This window comes from Barbus barbus (assembly GCF_936440315.1).
Source record: "Barbus barbus genome assembly, chromosome: 22".
In the NCBI taxonomy this organism is placed as follows: Eukaryota; Metazoa; Chordata; class Actinopteri; order Cypriniformes; family Cyprinidae; genus Barbus; species Barbus barbus.
In genome coordinates this window covers 20,697,317-20,719,882 of record NC_136750.1, presented here as the reverse complement: position 1 = coordinate 20,719,882, position 22,566 = coordinate 20,697,317, and the positions used below count along the sequence as shown (strand labels likewise).

Below are 22,566 nucleotides of genomic sequence, written 5' to 3'. Positions count from 1 at the left end.
ATTTGTAGCAATAGCCAAAAATACATTGTATGGGTCAAAATTATTGATTTTTCTTTTATGCCAAAAATCATTAGGATATTAAGTAAAGGATCATATTCCATGAAGATATTTTGTAAATTTCTTACTGTAAATATATCAAAACTTAATTTTTGATTAGTAATATGCATTGCTAAGAACTTAATTTGGACCCCTTTATAGGCGATTTTCTCAATATTTTTTATTTTTTGCACCGAGATTCCAGATTTTCAAATAGTTGTATCTCGGCCAAATATTGTCCTAACAAACCATACATCAATGGAAAGCTTACTTATTTAGCTTTCAGATGATGTATAACTCACAATTTCACAAATTTGACCCTTATGACTGGTTTTGTGGTCCAGGGTCACATATGCATATGTGTGCATATGTGTATATCATGTTGTCATTCAGAAACATGGCTTTTCATATCACTGCTATGCTGATGACACTCAACTCTACCTCTCATTCCATCCTGATGATCCGACGATAGCTTCTCTCATCTCAGCGTGTCTAACAGACATTTCTTGCTGGATGATGGACCATCACCTTCAACTCAACCTAGCTAAGACAGAACTGCTTGTGGTTTCAGCTAACCCATCGCTTCATCACAATCTCACCTTCCAGTTAGGCTCATCTACCATAACTCCTTCAAAAACAGCCAGAAACCTTGGAGTTGTGATTGATAAGCTAAATTTCTCAGACCACATTGCTAAAACTGTCTGGTCCTGCAGATTTGCATTATACAATATTAAGAAGATCAGGCCCTTTCTCTCGGAACATGCAACACAACTCCTTGTTCAGGCTCTTGTTCTGTCCAGACTTGACTATTGCAATGCTCTCTTGGCAGGTCTTCCAGCCAATTCTATTAAACCTCTACAATTAATCCAAAATGCCGCTGCAAGATTAATCTTTAATGAGCCGAAAAGAACGCACGTCACACCTCTGTTCATCAATTTGCACTGGCTACCAATAGCTGCTCGCATTAAATTCAAGGCATTAATGTTTGCCTACAGAACCACCACTGGCTCTGCACCCCTTTACCTAAATTCATTACTTCAGACTTGTGTCCCCTCTAGAAGCTTGCGTTCTTCAAGTGAACAACGAATTATTGTACCATCCCAAAGACACAGAAAAACACTTTCACGGACTTTTTCATTAACTGTTCCCATCTGGTGGAATGACCTGCCCAATTCAATCAGAGTAGCCGAATCCTTACCCATCTTCAAGAAACGGCTAAAAACTCATCTGTTCCATCTTTACTTGACCCCATCTTTACTTGACCCTCTAACTCTAGCACTCTCTATTCTAATTTTACTTTATGTATTTTTATAAAAAAAATAAAAAAAAAATTAATAATAATAATATTTATCTGTACTGCGTTAGGCTAACTGAGACTTGTAATAGCACTTGCGCGTTGTCGCTCTTTTGTTGGTTTTGATTGCTTCTTATGTCCTCATTTGTAAGTCGCTTTGGATAAAAGCGTCTGCTAAATGACTAAATAAATAAATAAAACATGTTGATCATGTATCACCAATATATTCACCATTTAGAGTCAGTCAATGCAAGTGGTATGTTAACTTACAAATACATGTGGATGGAGAAGTGGATTCATTTGTTAGTGTGTGTGATTAGCTCTTAATTGACAATGACTGCTCCTGTTTGGACACTTTAATCTCGCCCTTCTGTCCTCCGTGTGAGTCATCAAGTGCTGTTATCAGCCTGAACCTCTTTAGAATACAAAGCCCTGAGTGTGTGTCTGTGTGCATACTTGCTGATGATATCTTTTGTGGTGTCCTGTGGGATCTGGAGCTGTTGTGGGGTCAGTCCGTGCTGTTCTAGCTGATGAGGGATCAGGTGCCGATGGGCGATTTCTACCTTCTCCTCTTGGGTGTATCCTAATGAGACACACATGCTGATATTCAGAACACAAATTACAATAAACTAATCAAGTATTCAACTACAAAACCATCTGCTCAGTTGTAGGATAGAGTTAATTGTGTTTGAGTTAAAACAGCCAGGAATTAATCACCAAAAATGTCACATCATCAATGTCACATCCTGCTGTCTTTTTTGTCCAAAACTGAACTCTGACCTGGCACCTGGAGGACCTCCATTCTGTCCAGTAAGGCAGGGGGGATGGTGGCCGTGCTGTTTGCTGTGGCGATGAAGAGGACTTGTGAGAGGTCAAATGGCACATTGAGGTAATGGTCGGTGAAGCTGTGGTTCTGCTCCGGGTCCAGAACCTGATAAAGATCACAGTTTATTTGCACAAAATTCAGTAGGTGTGCAAGGTGCAGTTTATGGGAGGGCTTCTTAAAAATAAATAAACAGTAAAAATTCAGCATATTGCATAAGCAATGTTTTAACACAAAAGTTAGATTATAAATTAGAGTGTGTATTTTCACCACGTCAAATGGATCATGAACATGAACAGAAACTGCTCTAGCCTGAGGAGGTAACCATAGCAACTGTAGGCTGCTCAAGTCCCTTCTGTTAGAATCAGCACTAGATGGTACATTAACAAAACTAACAGTCATCATTTATTATTTTATTAAGGATTCACATATCATACAGTTCCAAACAGTTCCTTGATACATACGTTAATCAATACCAATAATATTTTTGTAAAATATTTGTATACAATATTTATTATCTTAATACACGTTGCCATATCAAACAACTAGTCAGTAAATTAACTGAAGCCTCATGAATCTGAAGTATAGGCTACTATATAACAGTAAGGCTTTGTTTCCCAAAGCATTTTTTTTTTCCAGAGGCCAGCATATTTTTTCTATTGTTTGTAATGGGAGCACTGTATTTTTTAAAAATAGGTGCTGAACACTGTGCTTGGGTTGTTTTGGTCGCCAAGAGTTGAAAAATGGTTAACTTTGGGTAAAACACAGCACTTGTCACTGTCACTTTGGTCACACTTTATTTTTATTCCAATTCTCGCCATTACCAATCCCTTACCTACGACTTTTGCCTCAATAAACTTCTGATTTGCTTCATATTAATAGCTAGTAAGGTAGTTAAGTATTGGTAGGATTAGGAATGTAGAATATGGTTATGCAGAATCTGTGCTTTATAAGTACTAATAAACAGCCAACATGTTATGCTTGCTAATAAGCAACTACTTAATAGTGGGAATTAGTCCCTATACTAAAGTGTTACCATCACTTTTTACCCAGCTGTCCAATAACACTGGGGGGTGGACAGAAGTGATATCACAGCGACCGACCATTACTTTTACTTGTACAGTGACTGAACAACAATGGGTCATCTTGAGTCTAGATAACATCCACAGCTGGCTGAAAATGCTTTTGTGGACACACAGCCTAATGGTTCCTGGTTCATTTCAAATCAGACATAATCGAAAAATGACTGGCTGTTCAAGGAGAGAGTCAGTAACGGCTATGTAGAAATCTACATTGACGAATCTTTCGACCCTCATGTGAAATTCCCAGTAAAATGGATTCTTATTAAAATAACTTTGAAATTAACTTCTGAGCTGTGCTAATGTGAACATACCTAAGAGTAAATTACACCAAGCTCACAAGATGATATCTGGCAAAACAAAAAAAAACAAAAAAACAATAAGCCTAATTGTATACCTAGTTGTGCACCTCTCCAAGATGCACCATTTGAGGTATTATCCATATCCGCAGCACAAACGGTGCAAGATGAGTTACATGCTAAAGTTTAATACTCAGGGTTAAAGGTTTAAAACAACACCACTATAGCTATAAACAACCACCTCAAAACAATTTATTTTGAAATGCTTCCCTAAATAAAAGCATGCTTGCTCTCAGCTTCTGACAAAATAATCACAGAGCTTTCTGCTGAGCTTGCCAGGTCACGTCCGCCCTGTGATGAACTTCCCTATATCTCTTTATCTGGAGTACAATGAAAAGGGTCACATGTTTTACAGTATGAGATGAGTGTCACTCCCCGGATGGTTTTTGAGTGGTGATCTTCTGATTACAGGATACAGACTGCTGATCTCTGGTAAAAGTGTAAGATGCATTTCTCTTCCTCTGCTGGATTGTAGTAAAAACTCATCATGCCAGGAGATAAGAGGATTACAATCACAGACATACAGATGTTCAGAGCTTCAGGAACAGCTGTATCACAGGAGATATTTGGATATTTATCTTATGTGCATTCAAATGGCGTATATGTATATGTGATACTGTGCACAGAAGGGACAACAAACCTATTACCTACTACCTATGGTATGCATGCATTACCCTGCATGCAAACTGATCTTGTAGACCACACACAAACAATTGCAAAAAAACAATTTTCTTTCAGTATTGTGGCATATAATGTCATGCAGTGAGTCTGGGTAATATCACACTGGAACAGAGCGACTTGCCCTGACAGAAATATCTGTCGGTTTTGCACTATTCCGTCTCCAGCAGATCGTGTTCCATCCACATTTATAAGGTCAATATTACCTTCAAACTTTTATTATTAGGGGTGTATTGGTACACGTATTCGTACTGAAAATGAATTAATTCATTCATTAGAAACTTCCAGTTTATATATTGTTACTTTTGATAAGAAACAAAAGTCTCACCTTTCAAATTATGCCCATTTAAGGAAATTCAAACAATAAATGTTATTTTGATGCTCTATGATGTGGCGCAGCTGAAGATTGCTGTATAAACACCTCAGTTCAAACGGCAGCACGGAGCTCGAGCACCATCCCTTCCTCTTTACTACTAGTTTTAACTCGAAATAAACATGAATGAACATCTCATGCCACATAATCGCTCAATCTGTGTTTCAACCACAGAAAGACATCAATAAAACAGCTTGTAAACAAAATGCAGGGTTCGTACAGAAATTGCAAAATGAAATTCCAGGACTTCCAAGGACTTCAAGCACAATTTTTTGGGTTTTCAATGACTAAAATCAGAGATCTCACTTATCAAACAATACTGTTATTATCTTTCAAATTATAATACATAAACTAATAAAACAATGGTACAAATTAAGTGCAGCTCAAGCAAAGCATGCAGTGACTATGGCCACTTTAACATTTAAAACTATACTGTGGCAAAGTACATAGGGATGTAACGGTATGAAAATTTCTCATCACGATTATAGTGACCAAAATTATCACGGTTATCAGTATTATCACGGTATTGTTAAAATGTGCTGGAGATGTTCAAAAAGTACCGACACATAAATCACTTCACCAAGTTTTATACTTAAAAGTCAACAAACAACAAATAAAATTACTTTTTGTTTGCATAATCACTAAAACAATAACATTACTAATGAGGTCTGGAATTTAAATCACAACTTGACTGACAACAGTTTAATAGCATATTCAAATAAATAATGTAAATGTTCAAATAAAGCTTTGAAAAAGTTTCATATAAAGGTAAACCTCACATTTCAGCCTTTAAAGAAAAGAGTTAAGTCAAAATGATAATTGATTAATAGGGGGAAGGGGAGGGGGGAAGTGGTGTGTGGCCAAGTATGGTGACCCATACTCGGAATTTGTGCTCTGCATTTAACCCATCCAAGTGTACACACACAGTAGTGAACACACACCAGTAGTGAACACACACCCAGAGCAGTGGGCAGCCAATGCTGCAGCACCCGGGGAGCAGTTGGGGGTCCGGTGCCTTGATCAAGGGTCTCACCTCAGTCGTGGTATTGAGGGTGGAGAGAGTGTTGGTTATTCACTCCCCCCACCTACAATCCCTGCCGGACCTGAGACTCGGACCCACAACCTTCAGGTTACAAGTCCAACTCTCTATCCACTTATCTGCTCCATAAATAATTCTATATAGCTTATCTGAATTGTTTAAATGTGTAGAATCCACATAAGCTTGTTTTTCATCAACAGGTTAAAATTTACAGCAGGGCATGCAAATTTGGTCCGTTTTTTGGCCAGACAGAAACTGCACACAGGCTGAATGTAAATAAGTGTCTGTAAATCCACTCTCTGACAGCAGGTGGCGCTTTATATGGAAAAGCTGAATTACAGCTGATTCCCGTGAACTCCGCGAACAAAGCAGTATTGTGATTAAAAACACTTCCTTTAGGTATTACATGGAGCTAAGATGAAAACAAAATGCCATCGAATCGTTTCTGAAGACAGTCAGATCCTTCAGAGGTACATTCATATAATTAATTCACTGATATATTCATTTGTATAATTCCCTCAGCACTTTTAAAACCTCCCAGCTTTTCCGCTGTTTTCACTCAGAATGAAACTATGCTGCCGTGCACTCGTGACAGTTACACTCTGCTTTATGCTGGATAGTATTTATTTATCATGAGTTGTTCAGATCGCGGTAATCGAATACGGTTTTAATGATAATTAAAATATGAAACGGTAATACTAACCGTGGGGAATTTTATCATGATTTATCGTCAAACCGGTAATCGTTACATCCCTAAAAGTACATTTTCCTATTATTTTATGAATACATGATTGACCTGAAGAATAAAAGCTATATCATACACTTGGAAAAATATGAGCTGTATCATGCTTGTAGACGCTAGGGGTGTGACAATAAGCTTAGCTCATAAAATAAGACAAAATACAGAGACTTGGTTCGCTAGAATGAGAGAATATTTTAATACTATTTTTAAGAAATTTTCAATTGCAAAACATTTGTCTTTTAATCACAAACCAATGCAGTTGTATTTTGAAATGCTTTAACTGATCTAGGGCCATAACTAACAATTATTTTGGTAATCAAGAAATCTAATGATTATTTTGACAATTGAGTAATCTGATCATCTTTAGTAATAAGAATAAACCTAAGTGAAAAAGAGGCTTTATTATGACTATATTTATATATAAACTAATGATGAGGCAATTATAATTGGTTCAAATAAAGTATCAAATTCAAGTAATTACATGGTTTTATTGAACAAAACTGTTAAAAAGCATAATTTAATATGCCTAATTGCCTATATATAATATGAATATGCCAACTTAAGTACATTATGTATTATAACAAATTCCAGCAGAGAGCGTTAAGCGTTATTCAATGACGTTTAAATCCATTTAACAAAAGCAAACTCAGAGAGACTTTTATTTAGAAATCGCATGTTTAGAAATATGTTGATGTATTCTCCTGTGTTGGCATAGGTTTGTAAATGATTTACATTACAAATCTACACATATAACACACACTGTTTTCCCAGATGAACGTTAAGCAACCCAAACTCCAGCATATGCTGAGGAAGAGTTTGTGGACTGAGCTGCTGAGATGGAGACGCGCTTCACGCTTGTAAATGATAACAGTGCAACACAAAGCGCGTCAGACTCGTTCCCAAATGAAACCCAAACGAACAGCACATGCAATAAAAGACCGAGCAATATAATGCAAGCTGAAATAGCGCAAGATCTCGCGCGCTCCCGAAAGCCGGGAGAAATGGTCATAATTAACACACGCAGCATTGTTAATTTTGCGTGAAAATACTCAAGTACTTTTCAAGTACCTTTTCATAAATATGGCTGTTTTCAAGGGTTTCCCAGGACTTAAATTTCAAAAAGTCAAAATCAAGTACTTCAAGCACCTTGTACGAACCCTGAAAATGTCACGTAGCATTTAATTTACCTCAGGTCAGTCAACAGTGTCCACACTCATTTATTCGCTATAGAAATTAAGTCTAAAGAAGAAAATATGCAAAATATTAGATTACATACTCATTATATTTTACTTAATCATGATGTCGTAATAATTTAAATGTTTAAATAAATATGAAACAAGTTATGACAGCCATTGTGTAAATGAATATATTTCAACAACAAATAGAAATTTTATATAAAAACTGCATTATGTGCAATTTACAAGTTTGCATACATTTTTTTTTTTAAGTTGAGTGTTGATTATTATATTTAAAAATCAACAGTAATTGAATTTGAGTTTGGGCTCTGTTGTTAATTGCAATCTTATAGTAATGTAAAAGGGCTCACTATAGTTTGGAGCATAAGCTGAAGTAGATTTTTATCCCTAAGAAAATGTTAATTATAACTGAATTTATTTAATGAAAGAGCAATTTGTTCAGTAAAGCACTGTTTAATAAAAAAAAAAAAACAATGTTATGTTTAGTTTTTTCCTTTTTAGTTTTTTTGTTGTAGCGAAACCATACTGAACCGTGACGTCAAAACCAAGGTATGTACCGAACCATCATGATTGCGTACCATTACACACCTAATATATAAATATATTAAGATTTCCTTGGAGTTTGAGACTGGTCAAGGCAAGTAGCAATTGTAACCTACATATAGCGCCTCTCACCTCCAGCAGGGCGGCAGCAGGATCTCCCTGCAGGCTCTTCCCCAGTTTGTCCACCTCGTCCAATAAAAAGACAGGATTGTTTACCCCAACAGTCTTCAGTCCATTTATAATGCGACCAGGCATGCTACCTACGTATGTGCGCCTAAGGACGGAGACACATGGAGATAAAGTGGGAGTGGGAAGAAAGTATCGAGAGGGAAAGATAAACGATGAAGTAGAAAATGATGAGAGATCTGTATCAGTGCTCCGTGGGCAAACAAAAGAAAAGATCACAATCATCCTACATAGTGACCTGAAGTGCAACTGTTTTGACGCAATCCCATTCAGGTCGCTGCTGGCTGTCAGTAGGTGTTATTGCTGATGGAACATAATTGATGGGCTGCATAACAGGTTATAGCATGAATCACAAATGCAATTTGAAAATGAATAAATATAATGAATAACTTCTTGATAATGTTGCTGGATGAGGCAGGAGTGCATCTGATGTGGTTGAAAACACTAAAACTAGTATTTCATCCTACTGAACTGACAAAAGACAGGATGCGAAGACAGACAGGATGGAATTGTGCCCTAATTACAGTCATTAGGGGTTGTAAGACTTATACTTCAGTAAACTAATGCAGATTCTTTTAAAGTGGCGTGCAATGAACAAGACAAATGCAGAGAGTGTGTGGGAAAAGTCTCGTAAGAGCCGTTTGTCCTAAGGACACATTTTCCGTGTGTGAGTGTGAGGTCTGAGGTTAGCCAATCAGAAAACACGGAGGCTCGCCCTGGCCTGCAGGGTGTCATGATTGTTATCACTTTATAGTTTCTATAGTGACAAGAGATCAGAGGGAACATCAAAGAAGTCATCAGTGCAGATCATGGTTTAAAGTTTCTCTTGTTATAGAAGGGGCACTACGTCACGTCTCTTTGGTGGGTTCATCACAGTCTGATACCTCAATCTGACGCATCTGCACACATTTGCATCGCCGCATGCTTCACATGTAGGTTGTGACTCACCATTTGATGGCAAAACAACGCCTGAATGGCTATATTGAGTTTCAGCACCTGAAGGATCTTGGATTAGTAACGTAACACCAGAGTTAAATCAAAGTAACACATCAGGGTTGGGTCACAAGTTTTTAGCAATGCACTGGAAATATGGCCTTTTTTAACAGTAATCTTAACAAATGGTTGATGTTTATACTGTACACACTATAGGATTGTGCCAATAGATGATAGTATCATGCATCAACGATAGTCAGAGATATCGCCTGTGGCTAATTTAACTGACAATAGCAAGACTATTATTATTATTATTATCATCAGAGTAGTAATACTATATTAGGGCTTGTTTATTCCATCATATTTTTATTTTTGTTGTTTAGTGCGCACATTCACTGACTGAATTTAGCTCTTGCGTATTCTCTAATGAAAATCAGCAAAGTGCCGATGTACATGCAATCTAAGTATGAATGAATGATGCATTTATATAGCGCTTTGTGTATTGCTGTACACCCAAAGTGCTTTACAATCATGTGGGGGGGGTCTCTCCTCAACCACCACCAGTGTGCAGCATCCACTTGGATGATGCGACGGCAGCCACACTACAACGGCGCCAGTGCGCTCACCACACACCAGCTACAGGTGGAGAGGAGAGAGATAGAGCCAATCAAGTGTATGGGGATTATTAGGAGGCCATGATAGACAAAGGCCAGTAGAGGGAATTTGGCCAGGACACCGGGGTTACACCTCTACTCTTTACGAGAAGTGCCATGGGATTTTTAATGACCACAGAGAGTCAGGACCTCAGTTTAACGTCTCATCCAAAAGACGGTGCTTTTTGACAGTATAGTGTCCCCGTCACTATACCAGGGCGTTAGGACCCACACAGACCACAGGGTGAGCACCCCCTGCTGGCCTCACTAACGCCTCTTCCAACAGCGACCTAGTTTTCACCGGAGGTCTCCCATCCAGGTACTGACCAGGCTTAGCTTCAGTGGGCAACCAGTCTTGGGCTGCAGGGTGATATGGCTGCATAAGAGATTTATTTATCATACAGTGTAGATATCTTCACTAATTATAACGGAAGGGTTTTTTAAAAGTGCATAAACTCACGCAAGACTTAAGTCAGTGATGGTGATGCATGTTCTTTACTCGTTTTCTGTAGCTGCTTTTTGAATAACTGAGGAAATGTAATCATTATAATTTGTAACCAACAATGTTTCTATTAAACTGTTATCATGTTAAAAGCAAATTGAGTCATATTAAAAACATTAGGCTGCTTTTGTTCACTTTCCAGCAATGAAACTAAATGAGTAAATAATTAAATAAGTTAGCACGATAATATCTTATATCAGCGATCTAGCAGGCTAACGATAGGACAATATGACATTTGAGCAGACATTTGAGTCCAACACTAATACACTATATTTCAAGGTTTGGGGTATCAGTAATCAGTACTTTTACTCAGCAAGAATGCAATAATATGACCAAAAGTGAGAGTGATCTTTTACATTGTTCCAAACATATTTTAAATAAACGTTCTTTTATTCATTAAAGAATCCTGAAAAATGTATCAGTTTCCACAAAAATATTAAGCATGTTTTCAAAATTTATAATAATAAAAAATATTTCTTGAGCACCAAATCAGCGTATTTGAATGACTTGATCATGTGACACTAAGACTAATGCTGTCAAACGATTAATCACAATTAATCGCATCCAAAATAAAAGTTGTTGATCACAATATATGTGTGAGTGCTGTGTATATTTATTATGCATATATAAATACACACGAATGTATTAGGGATGTAATGATTATTGACGATAAATCATGATAAAATTCCCTACGGTTAGTATTACCGTTTCATATTTAAATTATCATTAAAAATTAAAAATCGCATTCGATTACCGCGATTTGAACAACTCACAATAAATAAATACTGTCCAGCATAAAGCACGGTTTTAAGTAGCAGAGTAGTTTCGTTCTGAGTGAAAATAGGGCGGCAATGCTGGGAGGTTTTAAAAGAGTGCCAAGGGAATTATACAAATTAATATATGAATGAATTAGTACCTCTGAAGGTTCGGACTGTCTTCAGAAACGATTCGATGGCATTTTGTTTTCATCTTCGCTCCATGTAATACATAGAGGAAGTGTTCTTAATCCACGAAGGTTACGGGAAACAGCAGTAATTCAGCTTTCCCATAAGCGCCACCTAGTTTCAGAGAGCGGATTTACAGAGACATGTATTTACATTCAACCTGTGTGCAGTTTCTGTCTGGCCAAAAACGGACCGATTGTAAATTTAGTAAATTTTGACCGGTTGATGAAAAAGAAGCTTGTGGAGTCTACACATTTAAACAAATCAGATAAGTTATGTAGAATTATTTATGGAGCAGATTAGGGATGTAACGGTATGAAAATTTCTCATCACGATTATAGTGACCAAAATTATCACGGTTATCAGTATTATCACGGTATTGTTAAAATGTGCTGGAGATGTTCAAAAAGTACCGACACATAAATCACTTCACCAAGTTTTATACTTAAAAGTCAACAAACAACAAATAAAATTACTTTTTGTTTGCATAATCACTAAAACAATAACATTACTAATGAGGTCTGGAATTTAAATCACAACTTGACTGACAACAGTTTAATAGCATATTCAAATAAATAATGTAAATGTTCAAATAAAGCTTTGAAAAAGTTTCATATAAAGGTAAACCTCACATTTCAGCCTTTAAAGAAAAGAGTTAAGTCAAAATGATAATTGATTAATAGGGGGAAGGGGAGGGGGGAAGTGGTGTGTGGCCAAGTATGGTGACCCATACTCGGAATTTGTGCTCTGCATTTAACCCATCCAAGTGTACACACACAGTAGTGAACACACACCAGTAGTGAACACACACCCAGAGCAGTGGGCAGCCAATGCTGCAGCACCCGGGGAGCAGTTGGGGGTCCGGTGCCTTGATCAAGGGTCTCACCTCAGTCGTGGTATTGAGGGTGGAGAGAGTGTTGGTTATTCACTCCCCCCACCTACAATCCCTGCCGGACCTGAGACTCGGACCCACAACCTTCAGGTTACAAGTCCAACTCTCTATCCACTTATCTGCTCCATAAATAATTCTATATAGCTTATCTGAATTGTTTAAATGTGTAGAATCCACATAAGCTTGTTTTTCATCAACAGGTTAAAATTTACAGCAGGGCATGCAAATTTGGTCCGTTTTTTGGCCAGACAGAAACTGCACACAGGCTGAATGTAAATAAGTGTCTGTAAATCCACTCTCTGACAGCAGGTGGCGCTTTATATGGAAAAGCTGAATTACAGCTGATTCCCGTGAACTCCGCGAACAAAGCAGTATTGTGATTAAAAACACTTCCTTTAGGTATTACATGGAGCTAAGATGAAAACAAAATGCCATCGAATCGTTTCTGAAGACAGTCAGATCCTTCAGAGGTACATTCATATAATTAATTCACTGATATATTCATTTGTATAATTCCCTCAGCACTTTTAAAACCTCCCAGCTTTTCCGCTGTTTTCACTCAGAATGAAACTATGCTGCCGTGCACTCGTGACAGTTACACTCTGCTTTATGCTGGATAGTATTTATTTATCATGAGTTGTTCAGATCGCGGTAATCGAATACGGTTTTAATGATAATTAAAATATGAAACGGTAATACTAACCGTGGGGAATTTTATCATGATTTATCGTCAAACCGGTAATCGTTACATCCCTAGAGCAGATAAAATGCATATAATCATTTATTAATCAATTATCATTTTGACGTAACCCTTTTCTATATTTAAAGGATGAAAAGAGAGGTTTACCTTTTTACATTACTACATTTACATTAGTTATTTGAACATGCTATTAAACTGTTGTCAGTCAAGTTGTCATTTAAAATCCGAACATCATTGGTAATGTTATTGTTTTAGTGATTATGCAAACAAAAAGTCATTTTATTTGTTGTTTGTTCATTTTTACATATAAAACTTGGTGAAGCGATTTAGGTGTCGGTACTTTTTGAACATCTCCAGCACATTTTAACAATACCGTGTTAATACTGATAACCGTGATAATTTTGGTCACTATAATTGTGATAAGAAATTTTCATACCGTTACATCCCTAGAATGTATATATTTAACAAATAATAGGTTATGGTCATATATTCAATATATATATATATATATATATATATATATATATATATATATATATAAATTATATGAATATAAATAAATTATATATATATATGTACAGTACACATGCATATACAGGTACATCTAAAAAAAATTGAATATCATGAAAAAGGTCAATTTTTGTGTCACTTCATATTATATAGATTCATTACACAGAGTGAAACATTTCAAGTCTTTATTTCTTAATTTTGATGATTATGGCTTACAGATAATGAAAACCCAAAATTCAGTGTCTCAGAAAATTTGAATATTACATAAGATCAACAAAAAAAAGGATATTTTAAACAGAAATGTCAGGCTTCTGAAAAGTATTTTTCATTTCTATGCACTCAATACTTGGTTGGGCCTCCTTTTGCATGAATTACTGCATCAATGCGGCGTGGCATGGAGGTGATCAGCCTGTGGCACTGCTCAGGTGTAATGGAAGCCCAGGTTGCTTTGATAGCGGCATTCAGGTCATCTGCAATATGGATTCTGTGCCTCTCCACTCTTCCTCCAGACTCTGGGACCTTGATTTCCAAATGAAATGCAAAATTTACTTTCATCTGAAAAGAGGACTTTGGACCACTGAGCAACAGTCCAGTTCTTTTTCTCCACAGCCCAGGTAAGATGCTTCTGACATTGTCTCTGGTTCAGAAGTGGCTTGGTAGCCCTTTTCCTGAAGACGTCTGAGTGTGGTGACTCTTGATGCACTGACTTCCTTGTGAAGCTCTCACAAGTGTTTGAATCAGCTTTGCTTGACAGTATTCTCAAGCTTGCGGTCATCCCTGTTGCTTGTGCACCTTTTCCTACCCAAATTCTTCCTTCCAGTCAACTTTGCATTTAATATGCTTTGATACAGCACTCTGTAAACAGCCACACCTTTCAGTAATGACCCTCTGTGACTTACACTCTTTGTGGAGGGCGTCAAAGTTCATCTTCTGGATCATTGCCAAGTCAGCAGTCTTCCCCATTATTGTGGTTTCAAAGAACAAGAGATACCTGGAATTTATACTGTAGGGATGGTCATTAATTGAAACTCAAATGTAAATATTCTAATATTTTGAGATACTGATTTTTGACTTTCATGAGCTGTAAGCTCTAATCATCAAAATTAAAACAAAAAAACTTTTGAAATCTTTTACTTTACATGCAATGACTCTAAAATATATGAAAATTTCACTTTTTGAAATGTTACAAGAAAAAATTTACTTTTTCATGATATTCTAATTTTTTGAGATGTACCTGTATTGTGTAAACAAAAACTTTTATTGTGGATGCGATTAATCGCGATTAATTGTTTGACAGCACTAGGCTGTAGTAAAGGCTGCTGAAAATTTGCAATCACAGGAATAAATTACATTTAAATTAAATTGTAAAAATTTCACAACATAAATTTTTGATCAAACAAATGCAGCCTTGGTAAGCATAAGAGTCTTCTTTTTAAAAACATTTTAAAACAAATCTTACCAACCCCAAATTTTGAACCGTAGTGTATATTTAGTGCAGTCAGACTTTTGATTATCAGCCTGAAGTCTTGCCCACATAGCTTATTCTGTCCAAGAAAAGCCTACATAAAAAAAGAAGGAGCTGTCTGACCTGCATGTTAAATGACCAACCAGTTTCTTCTTCAAAGCAGTCTGACACAGAGACTGTATGTATCGTATAGCATACCTGTTTGAAGATCAGATATTGAGTGTACCACTTTTATAATGACTTCTCACCTGTGGCCACGAATGTCAGACTGATCACAGACTCCTCCTAAGGCGATGCGATGGAACTCTCGACCCAGAGTGCGAGCAATGGAACGCCCGACGCTGGTCTTTCCCACACCAGGGGGTCCCACAAAACACAGTATGGGTCCCTTAAGGGTGCTCTTGAGCTGCCGCACAGCCAGATACTCCAGCACCCTTCTCTTCAGCTTCTCCATGGCATAGTGATCATTATCCAAGAGCACCCGGGCCGCACGGATGTCCAGGCAATCTGATTAGACACGAGTTAAAATAATGCAGATATACACTACCATTCAAAAGCTTGGGCTCAGTAAGAATTCTTCAATTGATCACTAAAAACATTTTTAATGTTACACAGGATTTCTATTTAAAATAAAAGAGGTTATTTTAAACTTTGTATTAAATATAAAAAAAAAATATTAAATGACTGTTTTTAACTTTGATAATAATAAGAAATGTTCTTGAGCACTAATCAGTATATTAAAATGATTTCTGAAGGATCATGTGACACTGAAGACTGGAGTAATGGCTGCTGAAAATTCAGCTTTACCATCACAGGAATAAATTACATTTTAAAATATATTCAAAAAGAAAACAGTTATAATAATATTTTGCAATATTCCTTTTTTCCCCAAATAAGTACAGCCTTGGTGACCAAGAAAATTCTATAAAAAAAAATAAAAAATTTAGAGACCCTAAAATGTCATTTAAAATAATAATAATAATAACAACAACAACACTAATGAATGTTATTGCTTAAAATTGCAATGGCTTGAAATACATAAGAATAAATAATTTGGTTATTTACTTTTCTTGTCATTAATTGATAATAAATTGCCGATACATTTTCTAAAATTACACAAGCAATATCACAGCACAATTGCTTCAGCCCTTGATTGCACGCATGTTGTATAAATTCTGAAAGGAATGTGAGTATTTTATCAAAGACATATGCATGTGCATCGCCTGATGTAATAAGATAGAGACATACATGCAGCTGTCTCATAAAGTAAACCTAAACTGGGAACAGAATTTTCTTTATGGTTCTCACAAATCATGGATTGTCTATTCTGCATTTACAGCAGAAAATTCCTGTAAGGCCAGACCTCTCTATTCCCAGCTTTCAAACGCTGATCTAAACCACTAAATCAGTTTTCTTCTAATGCAGTCCCACCCTTGAGTGCTGAGCTTTAAAGATTGTGAATTGCAGTTCATGTACATGAGACTTTCCCAGCAGAATTCCAGCCCCAAGGTCTGCTGCACATCTAGCAAGGGAAATTCAGAAGTGTGTGTGTGTGTGTGTGTGTGAGCACACTGAATCACATGTGAATGTTTGTTTGAGCCCTTCAAGGATAGTAAGAGATCTTATTTCAAGGCAAGCTATAACCTTAGGATAGTAAATAATGCATACATTTTTGTACATGCTTTTGAGTTTGCCAGTAAGTAGTTAAAAAATAGTTGCAATCCAGCACATGGAAAAATTATAAAACAAAGAACATTAAAGAATATAAATGTATGTCTAATGCTTCTAAACATATGGTCAAACACTCTAGCTGTGCTTGGCAAAATAATTTGCTGTACTTGAGTTCTCAGAGTCCTCTATGTGGCCATGGAGAACATGACAAGAATAACACATGTAAACAATTCAAATCTCTCTCCAACTCTAGACTGAGAGCAATTCATTTTCACAAAATGTGGTAAAAGACTCCCTCCACTGGTGGCTCCCTCAAACTGTTGTTAGATTCAATTAGTTTATTTTATCTAAATATTCTGTTAACTCAAGGCAAATTATTTAAATACAACATTTAACATTCTATTAACCTTTAAAAAAAAAAACTTCAAACAGTTTATTATACATATGCAGGTAACAATTACATAGGCCATTTAGAAATAAATATTACCATTAAAAAAATCTGGGGATGGTAAGATATTGTGTTTTGAAAGAAGCCTCTAATGCTCACCAAGGCTGCATTTACTTGATCAAAAATATAGTAAACAGTAATACTGTGAAATAGTATTATAATTAAAATAACAGGTTTCTATTTGAATACATTTTAAAATGTAATTTATTCCTATGAGGGCAAAGCTGAATTTTCATTCTACATAACTTCAGTTTTCAGTGTCACATGATCATTCAGAAATATGTTGATTTGGTGCTCAAGAATCATTTATTATTATTATCAAAGCTAAATCAGTTGTGCTGCTTAATATTTTTCAATATTTCTTAATTCAAGATTATTTGAGCAACAGAAAAGCATTTGAAACAGACACTAACACTGTAAAAGTCTTTACTGCTCTTTTGACCAATTTAATGCCTGATGTTGAATAAAGTACTAATTTCTCCAAGAAAAAAAAATACTTACCCAAACTTTTACTAGTTTTAATATTTTAAGATGGATTATGCATGGATGGAATAATTAAATTCCTTATTGCTATACTTGAATACTATGTATTTTATTATATTTAGCATTATATAAAATATAAAATGTAGTATAATATACTACTTTAAGGTTAGACCAGAATATGTTTAATAATTAAGAATAAGTGAGCAATTCTATTTGTAAACTTCATTCCAAAAACAAAGATGCATGTATACAAAACATTGTTCATTTTATTTTATTTTCCTTTCTTACCTGTGGTGCTCTTGCTCCAGGGAAGCTCTACCATCATCTCCAGATAGTTGCGGGTGAGGGCATACTCTGGCATGGACTGTGGCATCTTTTTTAATCTGCGTAAAAAAAAATAATAATAATAATTATCTGAGATAGAGTAGGGTGGATGAGGAAGAAATCTTGGGAGGAACCATTTTGGCAGGGGGAGCCATTAATATTTTATTAATTAAACTGTAAAGATAATGACTTCTTTGTATGTAATACGTTTAAAAGACAACAGAACAGATGCAGGCACTGGTCAGTGAAAAGTCCCTTGCTGTCTAAAGCGTAGCTAACTATAAAATATGGTTTCCTCTAAAAAAAAATGATCAGAACGTACCGTTTTAGCTCCTTCAGACACACACGCAGTGCTGCTTCCGGCATAGCTGCTGCCTTCACCTTCTTCTCCAGCATAGCTGTGTCATCACCTTCTTCATCCTCTGCTTCCTCATCCAGCGAGAACTGACGGCCTGGGAACACACCGCCTTTACGGATGGCCAACACCTAGGAGAACGAAGAAGGACTGTGTAATAGCACAGGAAGTGTGGAGGAGGGTGTTTGTGAGGCAGAGGAGAAACAGATGTTGGCCTACTCTTTTGTCATCATCAGGTCTGAGTTTGCGGGTCTTTTGCAGCAACTTGAGCCCCTCAATTTGTCTGGTGAGCAGAGGAAGAGCCTTCTTAAACCGTTCCTCCAAGTCTACTGCATCCAGCACCTGCCAACAAACAAAAATATTAAAATAAAGGCATATATAGTTGGTGTATGATCACACTAGGCAAATCAATTAACACAAACAATAACCCCTTTTGCTGCTGCACCTGCAGTTTCTCTTTGTTGGAAGTGCGGATCATGGAGGCCAGGACATCTGGTAGGGTTTCTCTGGGCAGACTGTCCAACAGCCTCCTGAGTTTAGCCACCACAGGCACTGACATGTCCAACATCCCAACCAGCTGGACAAAGAGAGACCAGAGGACACTGTCAATGCACTCAATGAAAAGCCTACATGTAATGAATCATCCAGTAGCATTTGGCAAAGAATGAAGCCTTTATACTCATTCAGTGTTTAAATGATGACTCACTCTATAGATGACTGGTGCCAAATGGGGAAAAAAAACTCAATCACAATTTTTTCTTCAGTCAAGAAAAAAGTATGTCCTTGATTATTACTGTTGTTAATATCTCTTAGCAATATCTTTTTCGAAAACTTCTATGGAAAGTCCACTACATGACAAATTGATCAAATTCTCAAGTTGGTTATTTTTGCTGTTAAAACAAAAGAAGTGTTTGGTAAAAGTAGGTAAGTGACCTGATTTACCAGAGTTCTTGAGAACACTGAGCACCAGATTACTGATTGATTTATTATTGATGCATTTATTTATTTAGACATTTATGTTACAAAAGACTTCAGTTTCTTTTGAACTTTCTATTCATCAAAGAATCCTGGAAAAAAAAATGTAACAGTATTCACAGAAATATTAAGCAGCACAACTGTTTTGTTCACTGGTAATAATAAGAAATGTTTCTTGAGCACCAAATTAGCATATTAGAAGGATTTCTGAAGACTGTAATAGCTGTTGGAAATTTAGCTTTGCCATTACAGGAATATATTACATTTTAAAATCTATTAAAACAGAAAAATGCTATTTTAAACGGCAATATTATTTTTATTGCTGCTTTTACTGTATTTTTTATCAAATAAATGCAGACTTGGTGCGCATAAAAGACATCCTTCAAAAATATGAAAAAGTTTTTATATTATATTATAGTATACACAGGTGTATCAAATTAATAATATCAGTAATTTCAGGATGCTGTGGCAATAACGTTGGCATTTTTATAGACTATTAACAATCATAACAAACACAAAGCAGGTTCCTTTACTACTGACCTGTACAGCCGCCTGATAAAACCTCTGTGACAGCTCCCCCAGCTCTCCATCAGCCTGATATCCCTCTGTGTAATGCTCCAGTTTGTCAAGCTGTTCCACCTCGGCCACAGGGAAGGGTCTCTCTCTTAGCAGCTGGGTCACACGAAAACGACACAAACCAGTAATGAGCAATGTGAAGTGCGGTTTTGGCCAGTTGCTGCCCACAACCTGGACCGCCAGTCCTGCTGTGCCAACACTGAGAAAACAGAAGAACAGATTAAAGTTAAATGAGGTCTGAGTTTTGTTTCCAATCAAATCTAATTTATGATAGCTGAGTAGGTTTTATGCCAACCCTGCCATCTAACAGAGGCACAGAACATACTAAATAATGATTATAAATAAAAATAATAACTTTATAACTCAATATTCTATCTTGTTTCTATTTAATTATTTTAGACATTGAAATTATGTATTACAAAAGCTAAAATGTGACTGAGTTAATGTAAGGACATGTTCTGCACATAATCAGCACTGGCTGTGTTAAAACCTAGTGAGCTGCCAACCAAGACAGCATCACACTCTGGCTTGGAAATACTTTCATGATTATTGGAAAGCATTTCAATTTTTTTTTTTTTTTATAGATTTTTGGGAAGGATTTCCATTTTGTATGGAGGATATGGCTTTCTAAACCACCATGCAGAGCATAGCCAGATAACTTTACATTTACTATAACAATTCTATGACTGTTAACATTTTATATTTATATATTTTAGTGCTGTCAAACGATTAATCGAGATTAATCGCATCCGAATTTTGTTTACATAATATATGTATGTGTACTGTGTGTATTTATTATGTATACAGGTACATCTCAAAAAATTAGAATATCGTGAAAAAGTTATATTTTAGAGTCACTGCATGTAAAGTAAAACATTTCAAAAGTTTTTTTGTTTTAATTTTGATGATTAGAGCTTACAGCTCATGAAAGTCAAAAATCAGTATCTCAAAATATTAGAATATTTACATTTGAGTTTCAATTAATGACCATCCCTACAGTATAAATTCCGGGTATCTCTTGTTTTTTGAAACCACAATAATGGGGAAGACTGCTGACTTGGCAATGATCCAGAAGATGAACTTTGACAGCCTCCACAAAGAGTGTAAGTTACAGAGGGTCATTACTGAAACGTGTGGCTGTTCACAGAGTGCTGTATCAAAGCATAATAAATGCAAAGTTGACTGGAAGGAAGAATTTGGGTAGGAAAAGGTGCACAAGCAACAGGGATGACCGCAAGCTTGAGAATACTGTCAAGCAAAGCTGATTCAAACACTTGGGAGAGCTTCACAAGGAGTGGACTGAAGCTGGAGTCAGTGCATCAAGAGTCACCACGCTCAGACGTCTTCAGGAAAAGGGCTACCAAGCCACTTCTGAACCAGAGACAACATCAGAAGCGTCTTACCTGGGCTGTGGAGAAAAAGAACTGGACTGATGCTCAGTGGTCCAAAGTCCTCTTTTCAGATGAAAGTAAATTTTGCATTTCATTTTGAAATCAAGGTCCCAAAGTCTGGAGGAAGAGTGGAGAGGCACATAATCCATGTTGCTTGAAGTCCAGTGTGAAGTTTCCACAGTCAGTGATGATTTGGGCTGCCATGTCATCTGCTGGTGTTGGTCCACTGTGTTTTCTCAAGTCCACAGTCAACGCAGCCATCTACCAGGAAATTTTAGAGCACTTCATGCTTCCTTCTGCTGACAAGCTTTATGGAGATGCTGATTTCATTTTCCAGCAGGACTTGGCACCTGGCCACACTGCCAAAGGTACCAAAAGCTGGTTCAATGACCATGGTGTTACTGTGCTTGATTGGCCAGCAAACTCGCCTGACCTGAACCCCATAGAGAATCTATTTACATATATTATGTAAACAAAAACTCTTATTTTGGATGTGATTAATTGTTTGACAGCACTAATGCTACTTTCACAAGCTTGGATTGTTATATTCTCTTATATTTTCTTCTTTTTTACATGACCAAGTCACTATTATTTGAGACAGTCATTGTCTACTGACAGAGCATAGCAGGTTAAAGTCCAACTGCTGCTCAAACGATCATTCTAGAAAACAAACACTGCTGCTAGTATTCTGTAACATGTAAGGAAATAAATAAACAAGAATGTAGTTTAATGTTTAATTACACATTCTGAGGGTAAAGTTGAGTGAACATAAAATAGTATCTGCCATGTCTGTCAGTCATCACCCTACCAAACATTACCATGGTTAAAAAATTAAATATATAAAAGGGTTCTGGGGAAAATGCAAAAGTGACATATTATAAACCAACTTTTACAATACAATAAAAGTTACCCATTGTAAAAATCACAACAAATGACTATGGGGCCTGCTTCAAATGGTTTCATAAGGAAACTCAATGACAGTTGCATCACACAGGTTCTGACAGGCCAGACCCACCTGTGTAAAGACGGGAGCCCATCGCTGTCGTGCTCGGGGTCTCTGGTGTTGGGAATAACCCCGATGATGGTGCTTTTTAGCGAGGTCCCCTTCAGCAGTCTGCTCTTGACTAACTGCATGTTTCTCGCCGTGTCGACGCTGATTCTCATGGTCGAGCCCGGTAACAGCACTCCATCATGAGTGCACAGCAAAGGAAGCCGGCTGGGGATTTGAATACCACTATTGGATGACATTTTGCAGGGTTTGAATAGACTTTTAAAGTTTAAAACTACTAATCGCAGTGAACTAAGGTGCAAGGAACGCTTTCATCGTACGACAAACAGAGACAAATGAAAACCGGAAGCTGGAACTACGGCAGGTGCAGTAGGACAATCTTGGTGT

The 22,566-nt window shown here is 36.7% G+C and overlaps 1 protein-coding gene across 1 annotated transcript in view; it reads right to left on the bottom strand.

Moving 5' to 3' along the window:
* The window catches only part of LOC306888452 (lon protease homolog 2, peroxisomal-like), a 31,164-nt gene extending 8,598 nt beyond the window's left edge, over positions 1-22,566 (bottom strand). The window contains exons 1-10 of the mRNA XM_079446760.1: positions 22,186-22,566; positions 19,744-19,978; positions 18,674-18,805; positions 18,448-18,570; positions 18,196-18,359; positions 17,838-17,932; positions 15,196-15,454; positions 8,295-8,436; positions 2,111-2,261; positions 1,787-1,913 (exon numbers count right to left, since the gene is read on the bottom strand). Of these exons, the coding sequence (XP_079302886.1) occupies positions 1,787-1,913; positions 2,111-2,261; positions 8,295-8,436; positions 15,196-15,454; positions 17,838-17,932; positions 18,196-18,359; positions 18,448-18,570; positions 18,674-18,805; positions 19,744-19,978; positions 22,186-22,418 (1,661 nt within the window). The 5' untranslated portion in view covers positions 22,419-22,566. The remainder of the gene's footprint in view (positions 1-1,786; positions 1,914-2,110; positions 2,262-8,294; positions 8,437-15,195; positions 15,455-17,837; positions 17,933-18,195; positions 18,360-18,447; positions 18,571-18,673; positions 18,806-19,743; positions 19,979-22,185) is intronic.